General features: G+C 41.3%; 1 protein-coding gene across 33 annotated transcripts in view; it reads right to left on the bottom strand.

Annotated features, from left to right (window-relative positions):
- Window positions 1-24,829, bottom strand: part of MYO9A (myosin IXA) — a 471,574-nt gene that overhangs the window by 30,951 nt on the left and 415,794 nt on the right. For 15 of the 33 annotated variants that reach the window (XM_038418682.2, XM_043494419.1, XM_043494421.1 and 12 more), the window contains 8 exons: window positions 21,737-22,050; window positions 19,022-20,743; window positions 15,380-15,470; window positions 14,652-14,864; window positions 5,801-5,913; window positions 4,666-4,823; window positions 2,930-3,153; window positions 44-160 (listed from right to left, as the gene is read on the bottom strand). In XM_038418682.2, the coding sequence (XP_038274610.1) occupies window positions 44-160; window positions 2,930-3,153; window positions 4,666-4,823; window positions 5,801-5,913; window positions 14,652-14,864; window positions 15,380-15,470; window positions 19,022-20,743; window positions 21,737-22,050 (2,952 nt within the window). Of the gene's footprint in view, window positions 1-43; window positions 161-2,929; window positions 3,154-4,665; window positions 4,824-5,800; window positions 5,914-14,651; window positions 14,868-15,379; window positions 15,471-19,021; window positions 20,744-21,736; window positions 22,051-24,829 lie in introns of all 33 variants that reach the window. The other 18 variants (XM_038418673.2, XM_038418680.2, XM_038418672.2 and 15 more) reach the window with 2 other exon arrangements.

The raw sequence follows: 24,829 nt of genomic DNA, 5'->3' as shown, positions 1-24,829 counted from the left end.
ACTCTTCTAAACTGGTACTTGACATGACAGCACCTTTACTTACTGCCAAAGCTGATGAGTAAAAGCTGAAGATGTTTTGCCGGAATTCTTTTAATGCTTTCTTAAACACCACATCCACAAGTGTGTCCTTCTTACTGTCTTCATTATCCAGATCATTCATCTGGGAATGACAAAAAATTACAACATTCCATTTTATGCACCAGCACCACTTAAGGAGAAACTGCCCTCTTATAAGCAGATTACATAGTTTGATATTGAAAGGTTATGAGAATACAGTTTGATTTTTGCATTTAGACATTATTTCCTTGCCAGCCAGTTAGCCAATCAGTTCCATGACTTCCTAAAGACCTTTCATTTTGTTCTGATGGTGTGGAACTAAAATAGCCAATTGGCTGATAAGTTGTTTTCCTTTGGAGACCAAAGAGGAGTCCACAGCCTCAGAAACAACTCTGACATCATAATCAAAAAGGCTGACAAAGGAGGTGCTGTCGTCATCATGAATAGGTCGGAGTATGAACAAGAGGCTACTAGGCAGCTCTCCAACACCACTTTCTACAAGCCATTACCCTCTGATCCCACTGAGAGTTACCAAAAGAAACTACAGCATTTGCTCAAGAAACTCCCTGAAAAAGCACAAGAACAAATCCGCACAGACACACCCCTGGAGCCCCGACCTGGGGTATTCTATCTGCTACCCAAGATCCATAAACCTGGAAATCCTGGACGCCCCATCATCTCAGGCATTGGCACCCTGACAGCAGGATTGTCTGGCTATGTAGACTCCCTCCTCAGGCCCTTCGTTACCAGCACTCCCAGCTATCTTCGAGACACCACCGATTTCCTGAGGAAACTACAGTCCATTGGTGATCTTCCTAAAAACACCATCCTAGCCACTATGGATGTAGAAGCCCTCTACACCAACGTTCCACACAAAGATGGACTACAAGTCGTCAGGAACAGTATCCCCGATACTGTCACGGCTAACCTGGTGGCAGAACTTTGTGACTTTGTCCTGACCCATAACTATTTCACATTTGGTGACAATGTATACCTTCAAATCAGTGGCACTGCGATGGGTACCCGCATGGCCCCACAGTATGCCAACATTTTTATGGCTGACTTAGAACAACGCTTCCTCAGCTCTCGTCCCCTAATGCCCCTACTCTACTTGCGCTACATTGATGACATCTTCATCATCTGGACCCATGGAAAAGAAGCTCTTGAGGAATTCCACCATGATTTCAACAATTTCCATCCCACCATCAACCTCAGCCTGGACCAGTCCACACAAGAGATCCACTTCCTGGACACTACGGTGCTAATAAGCGATGGTCACATAAACACCACCCTATATCGGAAACCTACTGACCGCTATTCCTACCTACATGCCTCTAGCTTTCATCCAGATCATACCACTCGATCCATTGTCTACAGCCAAGCGCTACGATATAACCGCATTTGCTCCAACCCCTCAGACAGAGACAAACACCTACAAGATCTCTATCATGCATTCCTACAACTACAATACCCACCTGCTGAAGTGAAGAAACAGATTGACAGAGCCAGAAGAGTACCCAGAAGTCACCTACTACAGGACAGGCCCAACAAGGAAAACAACAGAACGCCACTAGCCATCACCTTCAGCCCCCAACTAAAACCTCTCCAACGCATCATCAAGGATCTACAACCTATCCTGAACACGAGCCATCGCTCTCTCAGATCTTGGGAGACAGACCAGTCCTTGCTTACAGACAGCCCCACAATCTGAAGCAAATACTCACCAGCAACCACACACCACACAACAGAACCACTAACCCAGGAACCTATCCTTGCAACAAAGCCCGTTGCCAACTCTGTCCACATATCTATTCAGGGGATACCATCATAGGGCCTAATCACATCAGCCACACTATCAGAGGCTCGTTCACCTGCGCATCTACCAATGTGATATATGCCATCATGTGCCAGCAATGCCCCTCTGCCATGTACATTGGCCAAACTGGACAGTCTCTACGTAAAAGAATGAATGGACACAAATCAGACGTCAAGAATTATAACATTCAAAAACCAGTTGGAGAACACTTCAATCTCTCTGGTCACTCGATCACAGACCTAAGAGTGGCTATACTTCAACAAAAAAGCTTCAAAAACAGACTCCAACGAGAGACTGCTGAATTGGAATTAATTTGCAAACTGGATACAATTAACTTAGGCTTGAATAGAGACTGGGAATGGATGAGTCATTACACAAAGTAAAACTATTTCCCCATGGTATTTCTCCCTCCCACCCCACCCCCCACTGTTCCTCTGATATTCTTGTTAACTGCTGGAATTAGCCTACCTGCTTGTCACCATGAAAGGTTTTCCTCCTTCCCCCCCCTGCTGTTGGTGATGGCTTATCTTAAGTGATCACTCTCCTTACAGTGTGTATGATAAACCCATTGTTTCATGTTCTCTGTGTGTGTGTATATAAATCTTTCCTCTGTTTTTTCCACCAAATGCATCCGATGAAGTGAGCTGTAGCTCACGAAAGCTTATGCTCTAATAAATTTGTTAGTCTCTAAGGTGCCACAAGTACTCCTTTTCTTTTTGCGAATACAGACTAACACGGCTGCTACTCTGAAACCAAAGAGGAGTGTTTTCTCTTTCTCCCAGTATTAAAAAATGTATTGATTAAATAAACCCTGCCCACCATATTTACTGTGGATAACACAATAATATGGGTAACCCCTAACTCTGGAAAATTATTTAGAATGGCCACAGTCAAGATTGCAGCTTTTGATCTAAAACTGTCGTCTCAGTTGTGGTATAAACGTTGCCACTGCTGCTCTTTTAAGAGGTGACTCTGATTATGTAATGTACGAGGCAGCAGCATTCTGTCTTTTGTTCTCTACTGTGGTTATGCTGAAGTGAAAATGGCCGAGCGTACCTTTTTCAGGAGAAACTCATCCATGCTTTTCAGGTCACCAGCACTTGTTATGATCTGCAGAGAGTCATTCTGCCACTGCACAGGCTCCAGTGCCAAGCTGCTGATCTTCACACTGCGCTTACGCTTCACTTTGGGAGATGGTTCCTTGTTCTCCTTAAATTCCCTTCTGTAGATGCCTGACAGCTCTGGACTCCTTGGGGGTGTCAGGTGATGTGGACCCAACTCTACAATTAAAAGTTAGGAAAGAGAAAAGCAGATTATGATTATTTTTGAGTTCTCAGAAGCACCATCATGTTAATTTCTTATCACTTTTCATTATTAAAACTTAAAATGCTGCAATATTTAGTCTCAAACTTCTTTTAAATATGCTCAGTGCACAAATAATAAAGATGATTTTCCCAAATTCCAGTACTGCAAGTTCCACCCTGGACCTGAATATCAAGCTGGAGTCTCTCTTTCATCACCACCAACAATTCTGTGATGGTAACTTAGAGAACAATTCTGCTGATAAAGTGCAAACCAGAAGAGAACCCAACTCTCTCTCTCTGAGCTGTACTGATGGTCATGATAGGGTAACAAGGAGGAAAAAAAATATCACTAAAGTTAGCAGATACTACTCTGAATATTCACAGGAAGTAGAGTAGAAAAGTGTCATATTTGTACATCACTTATCAGAGTGGAATCAACCTAGCCTCTCTGCCTGTTTCCTTCTCTGTCCAAGGGGGAGAACATTTGACTACCTCGAAGTGGTGCAATGAGAATTAGTTATTTAATGGTTGTACAATACTTTCAAAATGGAATGTGCCAAGTATTAGACAGGCATTTCCTGCAACTTATGGAGAAGACAGCAGCCCTACCCAAAAGAGAACAAATAGCCATCTCTGTATCCTAATTCTGCTGTCTCCCACAGGGTCCAGAAGGAGGTAGGAGATTCTCAAGAGTAGCGAAAATATTTTTCAGAAGCATTTTCTGCAGAGATCCCAGCACATTAAATAAGAAAATGAGAGAGAAGGTACCCAGAGCAGTAATGCAGGCTCATTTTAGGCTCAGCTGGAATGGAAGGTTTAGTGGTGAGCTAGATATCAAATTTGATGTGTGTGACCTTTCTAGAGCCACAGGTCCAAAGCTAGGTAGAGCTGAATTTCTTTGCTTTCAGATGCTTGAATTTATCTTAAAACAACAATACCACATTTATAGTTTTCTTCCCTTAAATTACTGATACACATATTTACAAACCAAAGTTTCTTGTTTGGGATTATGACACTGTTTTGACTATTCATCCTAATTTTTTTAAAGTAATCAGTGTGTTTCCTGTCTTCAACTCTGCACCCTATGCGCTCACCTGACCTTCTCAGGGAAATTCTCTAATTCTGCAGTCAAAACTAGCATCCACTCTCATTCCATCACTCTAATATATAGCCTCATTCACTCATTATCAATAATTTATCAAGATAAACTTCAAAATATATAATTAAAGGAGAGCTTGTCCACCCTGCTACAAAATGTCAACATGGAAGCTGTAAAATCTCTGCTTGATTGTAACAGTCTCTAGATGTATTTTACACCAAATAAATGAACTTCATATTACTACATCATTGTTTAATTCTTACCGTTCAGTTTCAAAATGGTTATGGTCTGAGTCTCGAAGCGACTACATCAAGTACACCTTTGCAGACCCTCAAAATACCTGAAAGTAGCTTGGCAAAACTGCCACATATCCCTCCCCCGACATTTACCTTCACCAAGCTGGAGGCCAGGAATCATTTCTATGCCTGGTTCTTCTTGCTCTGCATACAGCTCAAGAAGCTCAGACTGGGTCGTAAGCTTTTCTCTGGGTGTTTTCTTGTCTCCCTGTTTCCCTTTCACCCAGAATCTCATCTTGGCTCTCTGAGGCCTGTAAATAGGTGAGAAAAGAGAAATTCCTTTAATTCAGATGATTTCCATTTTTTTTCAAATCTAACTGATTCCCATGCATCTTCCTTCCTTCCTTCTAAGAGTAACAAACAAACTGTACAACTGCATTTTGGAACATGGATCTATTTCACTGTTGGGAAATCTAGGCAAAAAGAAAAAGCACTAGGTATTCATCCTAGCAGATATCTAGTCTGGATGGAGCTGGGCTTTCTCATATGGGGAAAAGGATAAGGTCAACATATGGCCCACTCAGAATGACACTGTAATCCAGGCTGCAACTGACTCTGGAACTGTGTGTCTTGGATTCCAACACTACAGTTATCACTGAAATACAATTCAGAATTCTATCTGCCACTGTTTCTCAATGATAATTTATCCTTAGATAAGTCTACATTGCTTAACTTAATATTGGATACTGAACTTACATGAAATATGTATTTTCATTCAGAGTTAAAGGGAGTTTGGAAAAAATTCTGTACAGAATTTATTCCATTTCATTGTGCATTCTTCCCTACCTTCTTGATTGACACAACACAGTGATTCTCACACAGTTTTCTATTTCTACCCAGACCTGTGATTTGTTCCAATTCTTGCAGTTAGCTTTAAGGGCCACATTTTCAAAAACACACACTTAAGTGCCACGAACCATCACAAATGAAATACAGGGAAACTACAAGTTGCATTGACAACTGGATAGTTTTGCACAGGAAATTTTAAAATTTTTGAAAATTAAGGCCTACATATCTTGTTACATAAAAGTTCCTGGTTGTATTATCCCATTCTTTTGTAATATGAAATAAAACTTTTTAATCTAACAAAAATTCTTGAAAAGATAGATTGAAAATCCAGTGACTGAGCCAGTTGCCCTAATGTCTGAAGGGAATCAAATATGACATGGGTTGGACTCATTCTCTCCCATCATTGCAGCTCTTCCCCCATCAGGTATATATTTCATACCTTCCATCGGTAGGTAGATTCTTCTGAACAGTTGCTAGCTTCCCAATCTCACCCTGAGACATTGTTTTATGAAGCTTTGCTTGGCCTTCACTTGATGTGAAACGCTGCAATGTCTGCAACAATTACAAGTATAAAAATACTTTAAAATCAAGAAACTGGATAGGATTGCAGGTGACACAGACCTCCTAGAACAATTTGAGATTTCATCTGCTACACACAAAAAATTGAAAATGTTGTATGCTATCATTAAAATATGTCCTGATTTCTGTTTGGTTGTCAAAAAGTTAACAATTGGGTGAAACCTAAATGGATAGGCTTGGTTCAACCTATCGATGATCCACTTACAGGCAACAAGAAACCTTAATGCCTCCTAGAAGAGCAGAACATTTCAAGTACAGCAAAACATACTGGCTTCAGCATTGTATTTAATTACATATTTTCACACAGAATTAACAAAACAACTCCTTCCCAAAGAAGCATCCCTTAAATTAGATTTAGCAATGGATATTTTAAACTGCTTCACATAAACCCACGTTGTCCACATTACAAAGCAACCAAGAATGTTCAGTCAGCTGGAACACTCAATTGACTGATCAATCCAACTCTTCACTTTAGAAGAGGGATGTCTGCAACAGAATTTCCAACAGATACTCCCAGCTAACAATAAAATTGTCAATAGAGGCCAATGTATCAGGGTACCCTATAAGATATCAATACATCCTCCTCAGTATTCAAATTTTGGTTTTTAGTCTTCAACTCTGTAGAAGACTAAAAAAATATTGATTGTTCAAAGTGCTAGTGCACTGGCCTGCTAAAATGAAGACACACCATTTAGGAGGAGGTAATATAAAGAAATTACATATGCTATCTTCAGTCACTAACAGCACAATTCATAGTTTTCGCAACAGCTTAAAATGCTGTGGGTACATTTTTGAAGTATGAATGGATTTAAATCGCACAGCTCATTACATTCAAAAAGAGTTGCATGAACATTACTGTATGCAAAGCGTTGAAAATGTATGCTTTTTGAATTAAGTCTATTTGATTTTAAGTGTTGCCTTATTTTGATTATTTCTCATTCAGGGGAAAACAATATTACAGAGACGGTAGTTTCTTAATCTCCCTAGTGTGTTATAATAGAGAGGCTGTTTTCACAATGTTATGTCAAATTTGGTGTGAAAAAGCAGTAATTATGGTTCTAAAAAGTTGTCCAAAAACATGTCTTGAGGCAGCCAGCTGAGGTTGGTAATTTAATTCTAATCTATGTACTTTGATAGCCCCATTACTGTAGTGTCCAAGCACAAATAATTAAAAATTAGAAATAAATAATAAATCTTTTTCCCTGCCCAGCCTATAGGAGGAAATGGTTTGATTAGTTGATAGTATTTTTTGTTTGGTTTGTTTCTTCTCTACTAAAAGAAAAAGGCCTGGTGAAAGTTGTGACTTTGATTAAATGCTTTTTCATTTGGCATAAGAAGCTATACATGTTTGATATTCCTGAAGCAGCATGGAGAAGAGATTTGGCCGTATTAAACAAGAGGATTAGCTGAAGAGGGTCTGTTTAATCATCCAGCTTCTGCAAACACTGCAAACATTTGGTGACTCCATCAATGTGACTACTGAAAGAAAACAGCAGCCATTTGTCTCAGTAGAACAGCCTGAAAGATCACAGGGTGAGAAACATTTCTTGACATGTTAAAAACATCAGGTCATTATGCAACTATTGTCAGCTAAAACTGGGGTTTCTGAACCTGACTCCTGGTTGTGACCATCTTACTGAAAACATCACATTTGGTACAAACACCATGGGAGCAGAAAGTCAGACTTTGTAAAACCAGATTGTATGTTACAATCAAAAAGACACTGATGGTTCATGCTTACAGGAGTGTCACCTTCTCCAGCAAGATGAGTGTTATGAGGCACCCTAATGCATTTCAAGGAGTGTGATCTCTTTCTGGTCTATAGAACTGTTTTTTAAAAATGAAAACACTATGATCAGCTGAACATGCCGACTTATATTTAATGCATTTCTTTCAATATAGCCATTTTTCCATTGTACCCATGAGTAATCTATATATAAAAAAGGTTTTAACCAAAATTACCTAAAATATGGATTCCAGGAGAACAACATTCACTGTGTAATGAAAAAACTGTTACTGTCTAAGTGCTTATTTTATTTCTTTTACGGATGTTGTTTTCCAGACATTTGAAGTGTTTTAACCCTGTCAGCCAGCAGATGGCAGCATACGCAAAGCACTACTAACACTGAAATAAGAAGCTGCATAATAATATAAATAAAACTTCTTCCCCTTTGAATTGAAGCTTGTGGATTTTCTCCAACAAGGTCAACTGTGCAGCACTGAGGCTCAGAATAGGATCCCAATCTCCTTCCAGTATTTTGATTAGTCTATTTATGTTGTGTTAAAGATATATTTTAAATACCCTCAAGAAACTAGAAAAAAATCTATCAGAACGAAACAACAGTAGCTGTTAACATAGATACAGTATATGGATACAGTGAAATACCTATTTCAGTAACTGATACCTCAGATGCTCATGAAAGCAGGTACAGTTTGTACAAACCTCTGTTTAAAAATAAACCTGTCAAAATATTTGTCTCAATGATTGCAGTGGATTCAACCCTATTTTGTGATAACTTATCCTTATCCACAGAAACGTCTTAGTTCTGATATGTGTAAAAATAAGGCTTTATAGGGAAATTTCTCAGAAGTGCACTTCTGTGTTTGGGGATCTTTCTGGTACTGCACTTTGCAAATGGAAGCCATGGTTCATGTGGTCTGAGTGCGCAGGATTGGACACATTAAGCTTGGTTACTATTGTAAGCAGTAAAGGGGAAAGAAATATGCTCATGTTTGCTGTCCTCTTGGCTTAGATATGCTCTGCTTCAGCTTAAAACAAGCTCCATGTTGGTTCTGGCAACAATGGCTGTGGGAATTCCAAAAGTAGTGTGGAAGGTTTGTTGTGCTGGTCTGTAGGCCAATATGACAATGTCCTTCCAGCTCACAGCTGGTCTATAGCAGTCCTCACATCTGATCTTGCAAATCAAAGCAACCAAAAACTTGTGTGCACACAAGGTATATCTACACAGCAAAGAAAAACCCACGGCTAGCCGATGCCAGCCGACTCAGGCTCACGAGGCTATTTCACTGCTGTGTAGACTTCCAGGCTGGGGCTGGAGCCTGAGCCTGAACTCTGGGACCCTTCCACCTCGCAGGGCCCTAGAGCCTGGGCTCCAGCCCAAGCTCGGAATTCTATACAGCAGTGAAACAGCCCCACAGCCCAAGCCCAAGTCGGCTGGCATGGGCCAGCCGTGGGCTTTTCTTTGCTGTGCAGACTTACCCACAGAGGCTTTACATACAATAAAAAGAAAAGGAGTACTTGTGGCACCTTAGAGACTAACAAATTTATTTGAGCATAAGCTTTCGTGAGCTACAGCTCACTTAAATGCATCCGATGAAGTGAGCTGTAGCTCACGAAAGCTTATGCTCAAATAAATTTGTTAGTCTCTAAGGTGCCACAAGTACTCCTTTTCTTTTTGCGAATACAGACTAACACAGCTACTACTCTGAAACCCTTTACATACAATGGTGCTGGTAGTGTGTTTTTTTTAGACAAGTCTGATGAAAGGATCTGTGTATGCTTTTTACATCAAGAGCATGACATGAGATCAGAGTCTTTGAAGAAAGAACATGGTGCGGATGTGATGACCAAAGCTGATGTTATTTTCTTGGTAATAAATTGCTGGAATATGCAAGGACAAAGTGCTTCTTCTAGTGGTCATCATGATTACACTGCATAAAACTTCCAGCAATATAACAAGAATTCAGATACTTTGCTTGTAAACACTTTCATAGTGTAGTTGTTTATGTGAGCAACATCAACAAGTATTATAGATAGGGAAATAATCAGCTCTACTGAAGGGGCTTTTTGTATGATGACAGAATGCAGCAGGGAGATCATTGGCATCTTGCTTGTTGGATATTAACAATGTGGGACTGAAAAAAAGCCATCTTTCTGTGTGGATATACAGTGTAAAGAGGAAAGGTCTGCTGATGCAGATTGCATAGTGAAACAGATATAAGGGGTATATGAGATCATCATTAAACTATTAGATATGGTTTATTTAAATTATTTTTTCTTGGCACCATTGAGATTGCAATTGCTACCCTGCTATCCTCCTCTTCAGTTCTTCCATAGCTTTGGGATTTTTTTTTATTAAAAATTTAAACAACTACTTTAACAACTGACTATATTTTTGAATGCAAGGTGTTGGTTTTAACTTACAATGCCCTGAATAGCTTGGGACTGTCCGACCTGAGAGACAGTCTCCCTCCCTGCTATACTGCCATAGTTGCAATTGACAGAGACATTCAAGCTGGATTGCCCTTAAAAAGAGAGGGGGCTGGCAGCAAAGTGTTCTCTGTCAGGGGGCTCAGGTGTGGAACAAGTTTTATCCCCGGATTTAGAACAGGGCTGGTTTGTCGACCTTAAGAGCACGCTGCAAGGTTCATCTATTTGTGCAGGCTGCAGGGGGTAGACTTTAATGGGTCTGGCAGGGTACAGAAGGGAATTAATTTCCTCTGCAATAATATGGGCTAAGTTTAGATTTAGTATGTGCATGCTGCACAAATATATGTGACTGTGACAGATGGAGATGGTGCTTTGTTCCATCATGCTGGATTGAAGGATTTTCATAAGATGCATTTCCCACTGATTAGTGATAGCTTATGACAAGGGTTCTTATTTCATGGATCTTTATTGAAGTCATAACCCTCAAGTTCATGGATTGTCTGTTTTATGAGTTGGACAATGGGTGACAAAATTCTGGAGTTACTCAGAACTTTCATTTTTTTAATTCAAAATTCACGTCACTGCTTCATTAAGAAAGGTGTAGTGAGAGTATCCTCATTATTGTCTCATTTGCAATGTGAACTCAAACACCTTGGGGAAAAAGGGTAAATGGCATTTAAAGACTTTCACCCTCTCCCCTCACAAATTATCTAAACAAATCATTGCAAAATGATATATGCTTCCCCGGACATCTCAAATGTGGCTTTAACTGATTCTCTAGCCGTGCTCTCTTACATACATGATAAAAGAGATTGCAAGCTCTCTGTTTAAAAGTAAAAACAAGCTCTATTAATCCTTTAAGATAAGCTGAACATGACATCTGTACTTGTCATACTGTTTGATAACTAGAAATTTGCTGACTAGAAAATCCAAGCAACCTTTGAAGAGATGGACTCATTTTCAAGCACACTATTGTCACCAAAGTCTACTTTGTCTTAAGCAATCAGATTCAACATTTGCACCTTCAACTTCACCTCTGGTTGAAGACTCTCTCTCTTTGCAGATATGTGCATACCACATTGCCAGCAAAAAACACCATCTAATACATCTTTACCTACCAACACACTACACAAATAAATTGATTTTGCACACAGGACATCAGCAGGTTTTACCATACTAGGACTTCAAACAGGCAGGCTAGTAATAAGAGCAGCAGCTGAATCAAAAAGTGCTTTAGTTATCAGTGTCACATGCTGTTTTTCTTTCATGTATTCAGCAACCACTGGCTTATGAACAGCACACCAAAAACATTTACTAAAAACTGACTTTCAATAATTAGCAGCTGATGTGCATGTGTGATAAACTAATTTGTTTTTCTTATTAAAATAATCACCACCATCCAAAGGAAGATTGCTTGGCTGTCCTTCCTAGTGTATTGAAATCTTAAGGCAAACAACAAACACACACCCACATGCATGTACTCTCCGGTTTGTACTGAAACCGACTCACATCCCTACTGCTGTATTGTTAAGTTGCTTTACCACATGTAACAGCCGCTCAGGCACTGCAAGGGCTATGCTATTAACATCTAAATGCTAATAAGCTTCTGGTAACTGCATCACTTGAACAGTCCATAAATTTTGCTGTTCTAAAATAGCACTGAGACAAAGGCAAGGTGGTTTTGAAATACAGAAGCCAAAAGCTGTCGCTTCCAAAGAGCTGGTCTCAAACCTAGTCCTGCAATATAGAACACAGATGGAAATGCTGTATATATTTACAAAACATACAGATATACAGTATTTTTATGCAACAATGTATCTATTCAGCATATGCTAGAAAGCAGAGCCTGGTCGTGCAAGTGACTGCTCCCAGATGATACCACTGTGCATGCCCAACCACCAGTTAGAGAGAGAGACGGAGTAGTACAGAGGGTAAGTGATATAGAAGGAGAGATGATACATAGTGTGCACTGATGAGACAGGCCTAGGACTATTTGCATGCAATGACTGTTGTTAAACCCAGTGAGCAAAATCATAGGACCATTTCCAATAAGAGGCATGAACTAAAACCCTTCCAAGGATAGCGTCCTCCATTCTAACAGTGAACCCAGCATCCTTTTGCACCTCAGCAGAGTTTTCCAGTGTGAAAGATTTCTACTGCTAAAAGAACTAATGCTTTGTAACAGGGTAAACCTCCAGGAACACAGCATGCACTTATCTTAGGGCACTGCTTACCTACACAGTGCAGAATCCTTTAAATCAGTTTATCTAAAATAGCTTTTAAAAATCTCTTTTTAGATGTTTGGTCTGTAAATAATCTAAAAAGCACAGGAGCCAACAGAACTGCAGCAAGGTGAACTTTGAGGAAAATATTTTGGAGTCTCACGAATTTAGTTTCCAAAGAGCCTATTCAGTGTCAGTTGCTTTGGTCATTGTACTCAATCCTTTACCACAGCCTAGTCCTGTCTTCAGCAGCACTAATTATTTTCAGTCAAACAGGTCCAATATGAGTGCACCTTCTCTAGGGGGAACTTTCCTCCAAACATTCACAGATGTTTTTAAAGTCCATACATGCAAATATTACTTCTTTCCTCATTCCCCCCCCCCTTTTTATTTTATAATAATGGTTTTTATTTTGCCATAATGGAGGCAGTGAGAATTTCAACAGTTCGGGCGTTTATACTACAAACTGCAGAAGCTCAGCTATAGGTGAAATGTAACTCTCAAGATCTGACAGAGAGAGTTTGCTTTTTTGATCCAATTTTTTAAGAAAAAAATCAGTTTGGTCATTTATAAAATTACTTGAATATAATTTCCCAGTCTCCTTTACTGTGACTAAAGCAGGAAATAGAGAGGAACTGCAAATCAACCATCCATGACTTTCATCAAAAGAGCAGCACTGGGCCTCTGAAGTAATATTACTGACAGACTGTAACAGTGTTTCTGACAGACAGTAATGGTGGTATATCTAATTCGAAAACCAAGGAGGATTTAAAACAAACAAAAGAAAGTATTTCTTCACACAACGTAGTCAATCTGTGGAACTCCTTGCCAGAGGATGGTGTAAAGGCCAAAACTAGAACAGGGTTCAAAAAAGAACTAGGTAAATTCATGGAGGATAGATCCATCAATGGCTATTAGCCAGGATGGGCAGGGATGGTGTCTCTAGCCTCTTGTTTGCTAGAAGCTGGCAATGGGGGATAGGGGATCGGTCACTTGATGATTACATGTTCTGTTCATTCCCTCTGGGACACCTGGCATTAGCCACTGTCCTAAGACAGGATAACTGGGCTAGACGGACCTTTGATCTGACCCAGTATGGCCATTCTTATGTAACAAGAGAAATCTTAAGAGTCAACTGGATCAACAATCCACTCTCTTCTCCTCCCGTCCGCAAAGAATATTCACCCAAAGGATTTTTTTTTACAGCTATTGTTAAAAACAAAAAAAGGAGTTTAACGAAGAAGTGCCACCTCATTTCAGGTAGTCTTGTAGAAATTCCCAGTAAAGGCATGGTACGGTGATAAAGATGATTCTTCTGTATCTATAGTGTGTGTGGCAGGAAGTTCATACCACCTGTGGGGTAACATGCCATATACTTTCCAATCCCTAGCCAGAGCAACACAGCTCCAGAATGAAATGCCTACCTGAACTATGGAGTTCACAGTTTTGGTCAGTTTTCTGCCACAACTTTAGCATTAATTAAAATATTTTGTGTGTGTATGTGTAAGACAGAGATAGTTTAAACCATCTGAACGAGTGGGTAGGAAACATGAGACATTTCCTGTGCAGATATCTGCATTTTCACATGTGGTCTCGCTCCCATTTTCTTTTAGCTTGGAAAAAAAATTAATGCCAGAAACTAGTTTCTTTGAAGTTACAGGCCTCAAATAATAAGTGAAGCACTATTTTAAAAGGGAAATAAATGGCTAGAAAGTGTAATGAAAGATAAACAATCAAAACTAATAGGGAAAATGTAAGATACAGATAGAGTTTTTGTTGCTTAATCAAATAATTGATTGTATGTATGTGGGACAATTTGTTTGGTTCGATCTTTTCTGATCACCTGTACAATGAATCTTGTCAAAGGAGAGGGAGATTAGGCAGACTATGGCTGTTGTTGTAAACTAGTAGAATGTGATAAACAGTCTTTGTAAGTCTACAGAGAAACTACGCAAGTCCTGCAAGCCTTCCCTATGCCCAAGTCTTTTTCATGATTGCTGGCAGGGTGATCCTTAGCATTTGTACTAGGTGCGTACTGTAGCTTTCTGGCTTGATGGAAAGCTAGAAGCACTACTTTCATTAGGTGTCTTTGTCAAATCCGTCCTGAAGGTAACGCCAAGGTTTGATATAAACACAATAGTGCTCCCCCCCAATTTGCTGAGGTTGCTTCTGCTGTGTTCACTGAGATTACCCAACTACAGCATCATTATCAGTGGGAGAAGAAGCAGTGTAGGGTGTCAGTACAGCTAAGGGTTAGCAAAGAAATGCTCCTGCACAGCTGCTTGCTCCCTTTGTTTTCCCGCATGTCGGAAAATTACCATTTCGGAGTCACTGTGACAGGCCTGCCCAAGTCTGGCTGTAGGCCCTGGCTCAAGGTGAGGAGGTTGGTCAGGGAAGAGAAGGAACTCAAAATTGTCATCGTAATCATCTTCCTCCGTATCCCCCTCCCCATCAGCAAAAGTACCTCTAGTCAAGAAATCGGAGCGCGTCCGCGCCATGCGGGCTTTCTTTTTATGGGCCGGTCTGGCAACCTGCTTGACCAAATGATAAAACAGATAACACAAAAATGTTTGAAAAGAAAAGATGATTCTGCTGATGTTTGACATCACAGGGTAGGTCAAGTACAGCCTTAAGAACTCCATGAACAATATGCTAATCCACACATAACACACAAGTATCACAGATAGTGGAGGGGATTGGGGAAAACAAAAATGAAAGAGCGCGCTGGGAAAATGGACAGTCATGGATGCTATCAAAACATATGTTAAACAAAACAAGACATGCCTGCATTCTACAATGTTTATCACTGGGGCATTCATGGCAGGAAATGTCTGGCAATTCTGCACTGGTATGTTCCCGTGTTAACTGGGGTATCCTGAAGAGAAGGCTTTAATGTTTCCATACCATTAGTATCCCCCCGTCCTTCTCACAGACTCGTAATTTAACATCACCCACCCTTCTGTTTTCTCTTCAGACACTTGAGAGGAAACTTGCAGAATAAGTTTTGTTCAATTGAAAGATGAAAAATAAGAAAGCTGTAACTTACCCCCCCTCTGCCTGGCCCAGGGAACTTTAGTGGCTTTCTAGGTAGCTCATCTTTCGAAAGGATCTGATGATTTGAAGATTCCTTGTTGAAACTCAACAACAACAAAAAGACATTTAAATTCCTCACCCAGGTTCACCCATAACATCAGTCCAGATTCCAGAAACATTCAAGTATGTACAACTCAACAGATCAAGAATAAATTGCAATTTGATTTCATGTGTTTTAAGGGATGCCATCTTTAGTTATTCAGCATACATTTAGTACCATTAAACACTGTAGTGAGGATAAAAAGCACGAATGAACAGATCTCCTGTCCTTTGTCAAACTATGAACCATCATCTTTGCTGCACGCTTGCCAGTAGCTCTTATACAGGTTATCTTTAGTGCTTTGTATTGGGAAGTAAAATTGCAGAATGGAAAAAAAATTAAGTAACAAGAGAAAGAAAATTTTATTAAAAATGTTCATTGCCATGCTACTGTCTAAGAGGAGAACTTTTATTTCCTCTGTTATTCCTTTTTCTGGGCCTGCCACAGGGTTTTATCTACTAAACTGCAAGATCTTTAGGGCAAGAATAGTCTTCATTTTGTATCTTATACATCATCAAGTTAATTGTTGCACTGATTTAAATGAAATAAATAATAAAAAATAATAATTTAGACTAGGGTTGTCAAGCGATTAAAAAAATTAATAGCGATTAATTGCGCTGTTAAACAAAAATAGAATATCATTTATTTAAATATTTTTGGATATTTTCTACATTTTCAAATATATTGATTTCAATTATAACAGAATACAAAGTGGACAGTGCTCACTTAATATTTATTTTTTATTACAAATATTTGTACTGTAAAAAAACAAAAGAAATACTATTTTCCATTTCATCTAATACAAGTACTGTAGAGAAATCTCTTTACCATGAAAGTTGAACTTACAAATGTAGAATTATGTACAAAAAATAACTGCGTTCAAAAATAAAACAATGTAAAACTTTAGAGTTTACAAGTCCCATAAGTCCTATTTCTTGTTCAGCCAATCACTCAGACAAACAAATTTGTTCACATTTGCAGGAAATAATGCTGCCTGCTTCTTGTTTACAATGTCACCAGGAAAACAGGTGTTCATATGACACTGTTGTAGCCAATGTTGCAAGATATTTACATGCCAGATGTGCTAAAGAGTCATATAACCCTTGATGTTTCACCCACCATTCCAGAGGACATGCATCCATGCTGACGATGGATTCTGCTCAATAGCGATCCAAAGCAGTGCGAACCGACGCATGTTGATTTTCATCATCTGAGTCAGATGTCACCAGCAGAAGGTTGATTTTCTTTTTTGGTGTTTCAGGTTCTGTAATTTCTGCATCGGAGTGTTGCTCTTTTAAGACTTCTGAAAGCATGCTCCACACCTTGTCCCTCTCAGATTTTGGAAGGCACTTCAGAATCTTAAATCTTGGGTCGAGTGCTGTAGCTATCTTTAGAAATTTCACATTGGTATCTTCTTTGCATTTTGTCAAATTTGCAGTGAAAGTGTTCTTAAAATGAACAACATGTCTGGGTCATCATCCAAGACCGCTATAACATAAACTATATGGTAGAATGCGGGTAAAACAGAGCAGGAGACATACAATTCTCCCCGAAGTTCAGTCACAAATGTAATTAACGCATTATTTTTTTTTAATGAGCGTCATCAGCATGGAAGCATGTCCTCTGGAATGATGGCTGAAGCATGAAGAGGCATATGATTCTTTAGCGCATCTAGCACGTAAATACCTTGCGATGCCAGCTACAAGTGCCACGTGAATGCTTGTTCTCACTTACAGGTGACATTGTAATTAAGAAGTGGACATTATCTCCTGTAAATGTAAACAAACTTGTTTGTCTGAGCAATTGGCTGAACAAGAAGGGGGACTGAGTGGACTTGTAGGCTCTAAAGTTTTACATTGTTTTGTTTTTTTGAGTGCAGTTATGTAACAAAAAAATCCACATTTGTAAGTTGCACTTTCAATATAAAGAGATTGCACTACAGTACTTGTATGAAGTGAACCGAAAAATACTATTTCTTTTGTTTATCATTTTTTACAGTGCAAATATTTGTAACCAAAAATAATATAAAGTGAGCATTGTGCACTTTGTATTCTATGTTGTAATAGAAATCAATATATTTGAAAATGTAGAAAAACATCCAAAAATATTTAATAAATTTTGATGGGTATTCTATAGTTTAACAGTGGGATTAATCGCCATTAATTTTTTGAATTAATCGCATGAGTTAACTGTGATTAATTGACAGCCCTAGTTTAGAGATTGCAGCTAAGTCCCACCTTTGTCTGCTGGTCTCCTAGTCACCTCTGTGCCTTCTTTCACATGGGCCACAATATATGATTCTAGGTCCCTGATATCATCTGCCCGACCACTGACCAATTCTGCCATGCTGCCTATAGTGAAACTTCTTATTTAGTGGGCGGTGGGGGTGGGGGTGGGGGTGTGTCTACACAGCGCTTTAAATGTCGGCTGTGTAGACATATCTCAGATCAGTCTGACCTGCAGATTTGCGAGGAAAGAAACATGAGCACAGAATCAAATGCTGCCATAATCTGTGCTTGGAATGAACCCACATTTAACCTGCAAAGAACTGCCCATACTCCATGCAGTTGTTTCTAATACTGTTAAATGTATAACTTTATCCACAGCAGGACTTTTTCAAAAGCTTGAGCACCTCCACTCTCCATAGGGAGAAGATCTGCTTTGGAGAGAGACAAGGTGGGTGAGGAAATTTTTTTTTTTTTTTTTTTTTTTTACTGGACCAACTTCTGCTGGTGAGAGAGAGAAGCTTTTGAGACACCCAGAGCTTTTCTTCAGGTCAGGGGAAGGTTCTCCCAGAATCACAGCTAAATGCAAGGTGGAACAGATTGCTTAAGAAGAAGAGCTCTGTGTAGCTGGAAAGTTTGTCTCTCTCACCAACCGAAGCTGGTCCAGTAAAAGACATTACCACACCCACCTTCCCTCTCTAATATACTGGGACAGCCATGGCTACAACCATACTGCATACAAGATCTGTATTTACTCCCTTTCCCTGACAGTGCAAGATTGTTCCCTAGCTGACCATTCACTGCTATTTTGTCCACTGTAATTTTAAATGTGTGAAGGGTTAGAGATTCCACCACTTCCTTTGGGCATCTATTCTACCAGATAATAAAAATAAGTTTTTTCCTGATATTTCTCTTAAATTCGTTTCTTACTTTCATCCCATCCCTCTTACTCACACCACTTTGTATTGCCCTAGCTAATGTAATTTCTTTTCTTTCTTGCAGTTAACACTTTTCAGATATTTACTATAGATGGTTAGCATGGCTCTCCATAGTCACCTGACACAGGCTGTATGGTGTGCACTGCATGAGAGTTCTTTTAATTTTCCTTTTAAGTCAATCCCTCCAGCTTCTTAATAATTACTGATATTTTTCTCTGAATCCTCCACATTGTATCAGCATCTTTCTGGTAATGAGGTGCCCAAAACTGATCATGTGGCTCTTAGTTTCATTGCAAACCTGTCAAAATCAATCCTATTTTCAGGAAAGGTCATTCAATAGTCACCTGTCATGGTATAAAGCAAGCAAGCAAGCAAACAAAAGCTCTACTCACAGGAGGCTGAAATGACTGTCTTTCGGTGTGAAGAAAATAGCACTAGCCCGCGGCTCACTAGAAGAGCCATCAGTGCTCTGGTTGGGAATTCGGGGTTGCCTGAGGCGATCTGTCCTTACAGCGTGGCTGCTAGAGAAGTCCCCAGATTCTATAGCCTGCTTTGAATTCCACCGATCTGTTCTGGTTGATTCCTGTATCGTTCCAGGTTGACCTTCTTTTCGTTCCAGGAACATGCTAACAGGCCTGTCCTTTTGTGCTATGTGGGCTGGGGGGCTCCCTTTCTTTGCAACAGTGAGCCCTTTAATATCCACTGATGAGGTTGGTGTTGTATTCACAGTCTGGCAATTTTCCCCTTTGCTCTGGGGATTCAGGATGAGGAGAGATTGAGGCCTGTTGTCTTTTTTTTTGGAGGGTCTGAGATACATTTCTGGTGAGGACTCCTTGATTCTGCTCTGCTCAGTCCTTTGCAAGGCCTCTCCCTTCCCTTGTCTCTCGAACTGCTCAAAAGCTTTGCGTTGTTTCTCCAGAATTTCCTTCTGCTGGCGGATCTGCTCCATCATCTCCCTCTCGTTTTGCTGCTGCAGCTGCTTTTGTCGCTCCTCCTTCTCGACATTCAGCTTCTCAAGTCTCCTGATAACAGAGTCTGAAGAATGTGCATCTGATGCAAGAGCAGCTAGGCTTTCCTCTTGCTTGACAGGAGGGTTTTCTCCTCTCTCTTTGTCCAAGGCTTTGCCCTGGCCCTGCTTGCCTCGCTCCGTATCTTTCTGAACCTCAGGAAACATAACTGGTCTTTCTTCCTTTTCCATTAGTTTGTTCTTCAAGTTATTCTCCACCAGTGATTGATTTGCTTTCTGTGTGTCCTGTGGTGGAATGTAGAAAGTAGGCAGATTGCTAGAAATGAAGGTCTCTCTTGGATGCATCTTGCAGATAACATTCTGGGTATCACAGACCACCCTCTCCTTAGTAGCGGGACTCTCTGGTAACTCAGAACTTGATGGTGTCCTTTTTCTGTTAGATAAGTTGCTGTTCACATCGGCTGAGAAGAAGGTTGTGTCCTGCAAATCAGGCTTAGGACTGTGAAGTAAAGAGTCCTGGGTCTCAGTGGAGACAGACTGCATATCTTGCTCTTCTAAAACTGGAGAATCAAATTTACTCTTCTGAGTATCCTCATAGCTTAACATTTCTAAGCTCCCCTGAGAGCTTTCACTCTCTGGGGTTCCCTGTGGAGAATGAAGGACCTCTGATATCAGCTCTGTGGACCACCGACGCTCCTCTGAGGGAGACACCCCCCCAGTGGACCGGACCTTAAGCAATTCCAAGCTAAATATTGCCTGTTCCAATTCACGCATTCTCCGGCTTTCTCTTTTTGCGCGGACCACTTTTTTCTGGTTGAGATCCTCCAGTGATTTGGGCCTCTCTCTCACAACTACTTCCTCTTCAATGTCCATGCCACTTTGGCTGCTGGCTCTCTCGTGTCTTTTGTACAGTAAGTCTCCAGAGCTGTCTACTGGATCAGCATGATTCACCTGACTATTCTCTATTACTGATTTATGTTCCTCTACAGCTCTCACCCGCTGTTCAAACGAGCCATCCTCCCACTTAGATGGGTCTGAGCCCCTAATTTTCATAGCATCATTTGCCTCCAGTCCAGCCTCTTCTCTGATTGACACTCCATTCTCCAGCTGTCTCTCTTTTAATCTCTGCTCTTTTAAAGCTGTAAATCTGCAAGAATGAGAAAACAGCAGATTTTTAGAGTGTTTCCTCTTCCATTGCTTGGATGCATTGTATTGATTCCGAAGAGACGTTTAAGAGAAATTGCCTGTGTTTGGTTTTAATACCTTAGCTAAACACACATTTAAAAACCAACTGAGAGACTGTACATGGGCATTCTTCATAACATGATTTTTTGAATTTTCACCTGCTTCATTCTTTCCCCAGTTGTGAATGACACTGGTGTCTATTAGTGAGAACTGCTGCTTTCCTGACTACGGTGGATCTAAACTTTCTCAGTATTTTGTTTTTGCTTTCTTTTGTAAATTAATATATCCAGGGAAGCACAGTTCAAATGCAACATCTAGTGTTTTGTTAATGTTCTATACCAGCTTTCTAGCTGGGTTGATTGAGGTACAATCAGGTACTAGTGACTTGCAGTGTATTTAGAGTCATTATTCTGGCTCTCAGCTCGTTTACAGAAGACCTGTGAGCCCCAACCCTTTCAGACAGTTATACCACCTCAACAGAGTAAAGCCTCAGCTGTGTGCTTTCAACTGAAGGCTCTGCTGATCAGGAGACTCGTGTTTGGAGTAGACTAAGCTCCACTGTGGGTTACAGAGAAAGTAGAAACTGAGTGGGAGGCATGTAGCGGCAGCACAGGGGCCCAAGTACACCAAGGAAGGGGAACATGATGTTCTAGTTCTAGCTGTGTGCTTTCAACTGAAGGCTCTGCTGATCAGGAGACTGGTGTTTGGAGTAGACTAAGCTCCACTGTGGGTTACAGAGGAAGTAGACAACTGAGTGGGAGGCATGTAGCGGCAGCACAGGGGCCCAAGTACACCAAGGAAGGGGAACATGATGTTCTAGTAACAAAAGCCTGAAAAATGCTAGTATTCATGCCAATTGCTGGGAGTCATTGCTCCGAAACACACAGTCTTCCTGCTACATAGTATTCTTTATTCAACATTTCACTTTTGTGTCCACCGAGGTTGATCACATTACCTTTGCCGTGCTATGTATCCTCTGCATGCTGCTTGCAATAGGATGACTTTATTTCTCTTGGCCCTGCAGAGTCTCTTTGCGCAGTATCCTCGCCAGCCTCCCTGTATGCACGTGGCTGCGGCATGCCTACGTCTAGAATATTCCCGCCAATAGTTCTGAATAATGAAGGCTGCAACCCGCATCTGAAGGAACCTTCGCCTCTCCACAAAACCTCGCCAGTAGGCCTGGAGAACGAGTGCTGCATTGCTGAGAAGGAGAGGATCAACTAGGGAATCTTTAGCTTGCTTTCTACTCTGATAACTACGCCAGTACCTCTGTAGAAAAAACAGATAACATTTCTTGGTAATGTGTCTGGTACCAGATTCATTTAGAGAGCAAGACCCATGAAATAAACCCATTCTGCTAACAAACATGTGCCGGCCATTCAGGTTGTATGGCCTACCCCTAAGGAAGAGTGGAACACCTTGGGGGGGTCTGACACACTGATGGGGTTTCTCCAAGGGACAGTTTAAAAGCTGGGGCATAGAACAGATCCTGTGGATCTGTGAAAGAGGGCACAGTAAACTTTGCCAAGGACACCATGTCAGACCACTATTGGTAGGAAAAGTTTCCTGGAATCTTTAATAGCCACATGGATAAGCAAACAAGGCCTCAGTTTAAGAGTGCATCCAAAAGTCAGATCCAAAGTCAACTGCTTGCTGTGCCTAACTTGGAAGGATGAAGGACTAGGCTGATTCTGCCAGGATGTGACCCTGTGTTTCCAGGGAGTTACAGGTAGGTTTTTCAAACCAGATACTTAAATCACTAATGTCCTCCCATCCAGTTCTGAAAAACTGTTCCCTTCTTAATATGAAAAAAGAAAAGGAGTACTTGTGGCACCATAGAGACTAACAAATTTATTAGAGCGTAAGCTTTCGTGAGCTACAGCTCACTTCATCGGATGCATTTGGTGGAAAAAACAGAGGAGAGATTTATATACACACACACAGAGAACATAAAACAATGGGTTTATCATACACACTGTAAGGAGAGTGATCACTTGCTTCAGATTGTGGGGCTGTCTGTAAGCAAGGACTGGTCTGTCTCCCAAGATCTGTGAGAGGGATGGCTCGTCCTTCAGGATAGGTTGTAGATCCTTGATGATGCGTTGGAGAGGTTTTAGTTGGGGGCTGAAGGTGATGGCTAGTGGCGTTCTGTTGTTTTCTTTGTTGGGCCTGTCCTGTAGTAGGTGACTTCTGGGTACTCTTCTGGCTCTGTCAATCTGTTTCTTCACTCAGCAGGTGGGTATCCTTGCTTACAGACAGCCCCCCAATCTGAAGCAAATACTCACCAGCAACCACACACCACACAACAGAACCACTAACCCAGGAACCTATCCTTGCAACAAAGCCCGTTGCCAACTCTGTCCACATATCTATTCAGGGGATACCATCATAGGGCCTAATCACATCAGCCACACTATCAGAGGCTCGTTCACCTGCGCATCTACCAATGTGATATATGCCATCATGTGCCAGCAATGCCCCTCTGCCATGGACATTGGCCAAACTGGACAGTCTCTACGTAAAAGAATGAATGGACACAAATCAGACGTCAAGAATTATAACATTCAAAAACCAGTTGGAGAACACTTCAATCTCTCTGGTCACTCGATCACAGACCTAAGAGTGGCTATACTTCAACAAAAAAGCTTCAAAAACAGACTCCAACGAGAGACTGCTGAATTGGAATTAATTTGCAAACTGGATACAATTAACTTAGGCTTGAATAGAGACTGGGAACTTATGAGTCATTACACAAAGTAAAACTATTTCCCCATGGTATATCTCCCTCCCACCCCACTCCCCACTGTTCCTCTGATATTCTTGTTAACTGCTGGAATTAGCCTACCTTGCTCGTCACCATGAAAGGTTTTCCTCCTCCCCCCTCCCCCGCTGCTGGTGATGGCTTATCTTAAGTGATCACTCTCCTTACAGTGTGTATGATAAACCCATTGTTTCATGTTCTCTGTGTGTGTGTGTGTATATCAATCTCTCCTCTGTTTTTTCCACCAAATGCATCCGATGAAGTGAGCTGTAGCTCACGAAAGCTTATGCTCTAATAAATTTGTTAGTCTCTAAGGTGCCACAAGTCCTCCTTTTCTTTTTGCGAATACAGACTAACACGGCTGCTACTCTGAAACCTTCTTAATATGAAATCAATAGCAGAAACAGTACAGAACTCCCTCTCTCATCTCTGCTCATAAAATATGCTATCCCAATTACCTTGGAGAAGGAACAAATTAAACAAAAAATGATACCAACAATGATAAACAAATGGATTCATATAACTTATATTGCAATAGCACCTAGGAAATGGACTCCATTGTGCTAGGCTCTGTACAAAAATATAACAGACTGTCTCTGCCCAAAAGAGCTTACAACATTTAAAACAAGAGTCACCTGGTAGATACGACAAACAAATGAGAGAAGCACAGGTTCACAGTGACAGAATTATAATTAAGGCTACAATTTGGTCACGGCAGTCACAGATTCCGTGAGTTTACCGGATCTCTATGACTTCTACGGCTTCAGGAGGTGGAGGTGGGGCTGTGTGCCCTGCTCTGCAACTGGGGCTGGATGGAACTAGGACCCTGCAGTCCCAGCCCTGCGGTTCCTGCTGGGGGCTGCAGCTAGGGCTGCGTACCCGAGCCCTGCAGCATCCTGGGCTTAGCAGTGGCCGTGCACTCCAGTCTCGCGGCTTCCACCTGAGGCTGCAGCTGGGGCCGTGTGCCCCAACCCGGCGCTTCTGCAGGGGGCTGCAGTGGGACCATGTGCCCCAGCCCTGCAGCGTCCTGGGCTTGGTGGGGATTGCAGCCAGGGCCGTGCGCCCCAGCCCAGCGGCTTCCCCAGGGGGCTGCAGCCGGGGCCGTGCGCCCCAGCCCTGCGGCTTCCCCAGGGGGCTGCAGCCGGGGCCGTGCGCCCCAGCCCTGCGGCTTCCCCAGGGGGCTGCAGCCGGGGCCGTGCGCCCCAGCCCTGCGGCTTCCCCAGGGGCTGCAGCCGGGGCCGTGCGCCCCAGCCCTGCGGCATCCCAGAGCTGTGCCCCCTGCTATGG

This window comes from Dermochelys coriacea, chromosome 10, assembly GCF_009764565.3.
Source record: "Dermochelys coriacea isolate rDerCor1 chromosome 10, rDerCor1.pri.v4, whole genome shotgun sequence".
NCBI lineage: Eukaryota > Metazoa > Chordata > Testudines > Dermochelyidae > Dermochelys > Dermochelys coriacea.
This window is presented reverse-complemented; position numbering and strand designations above follow the sequence as displayed.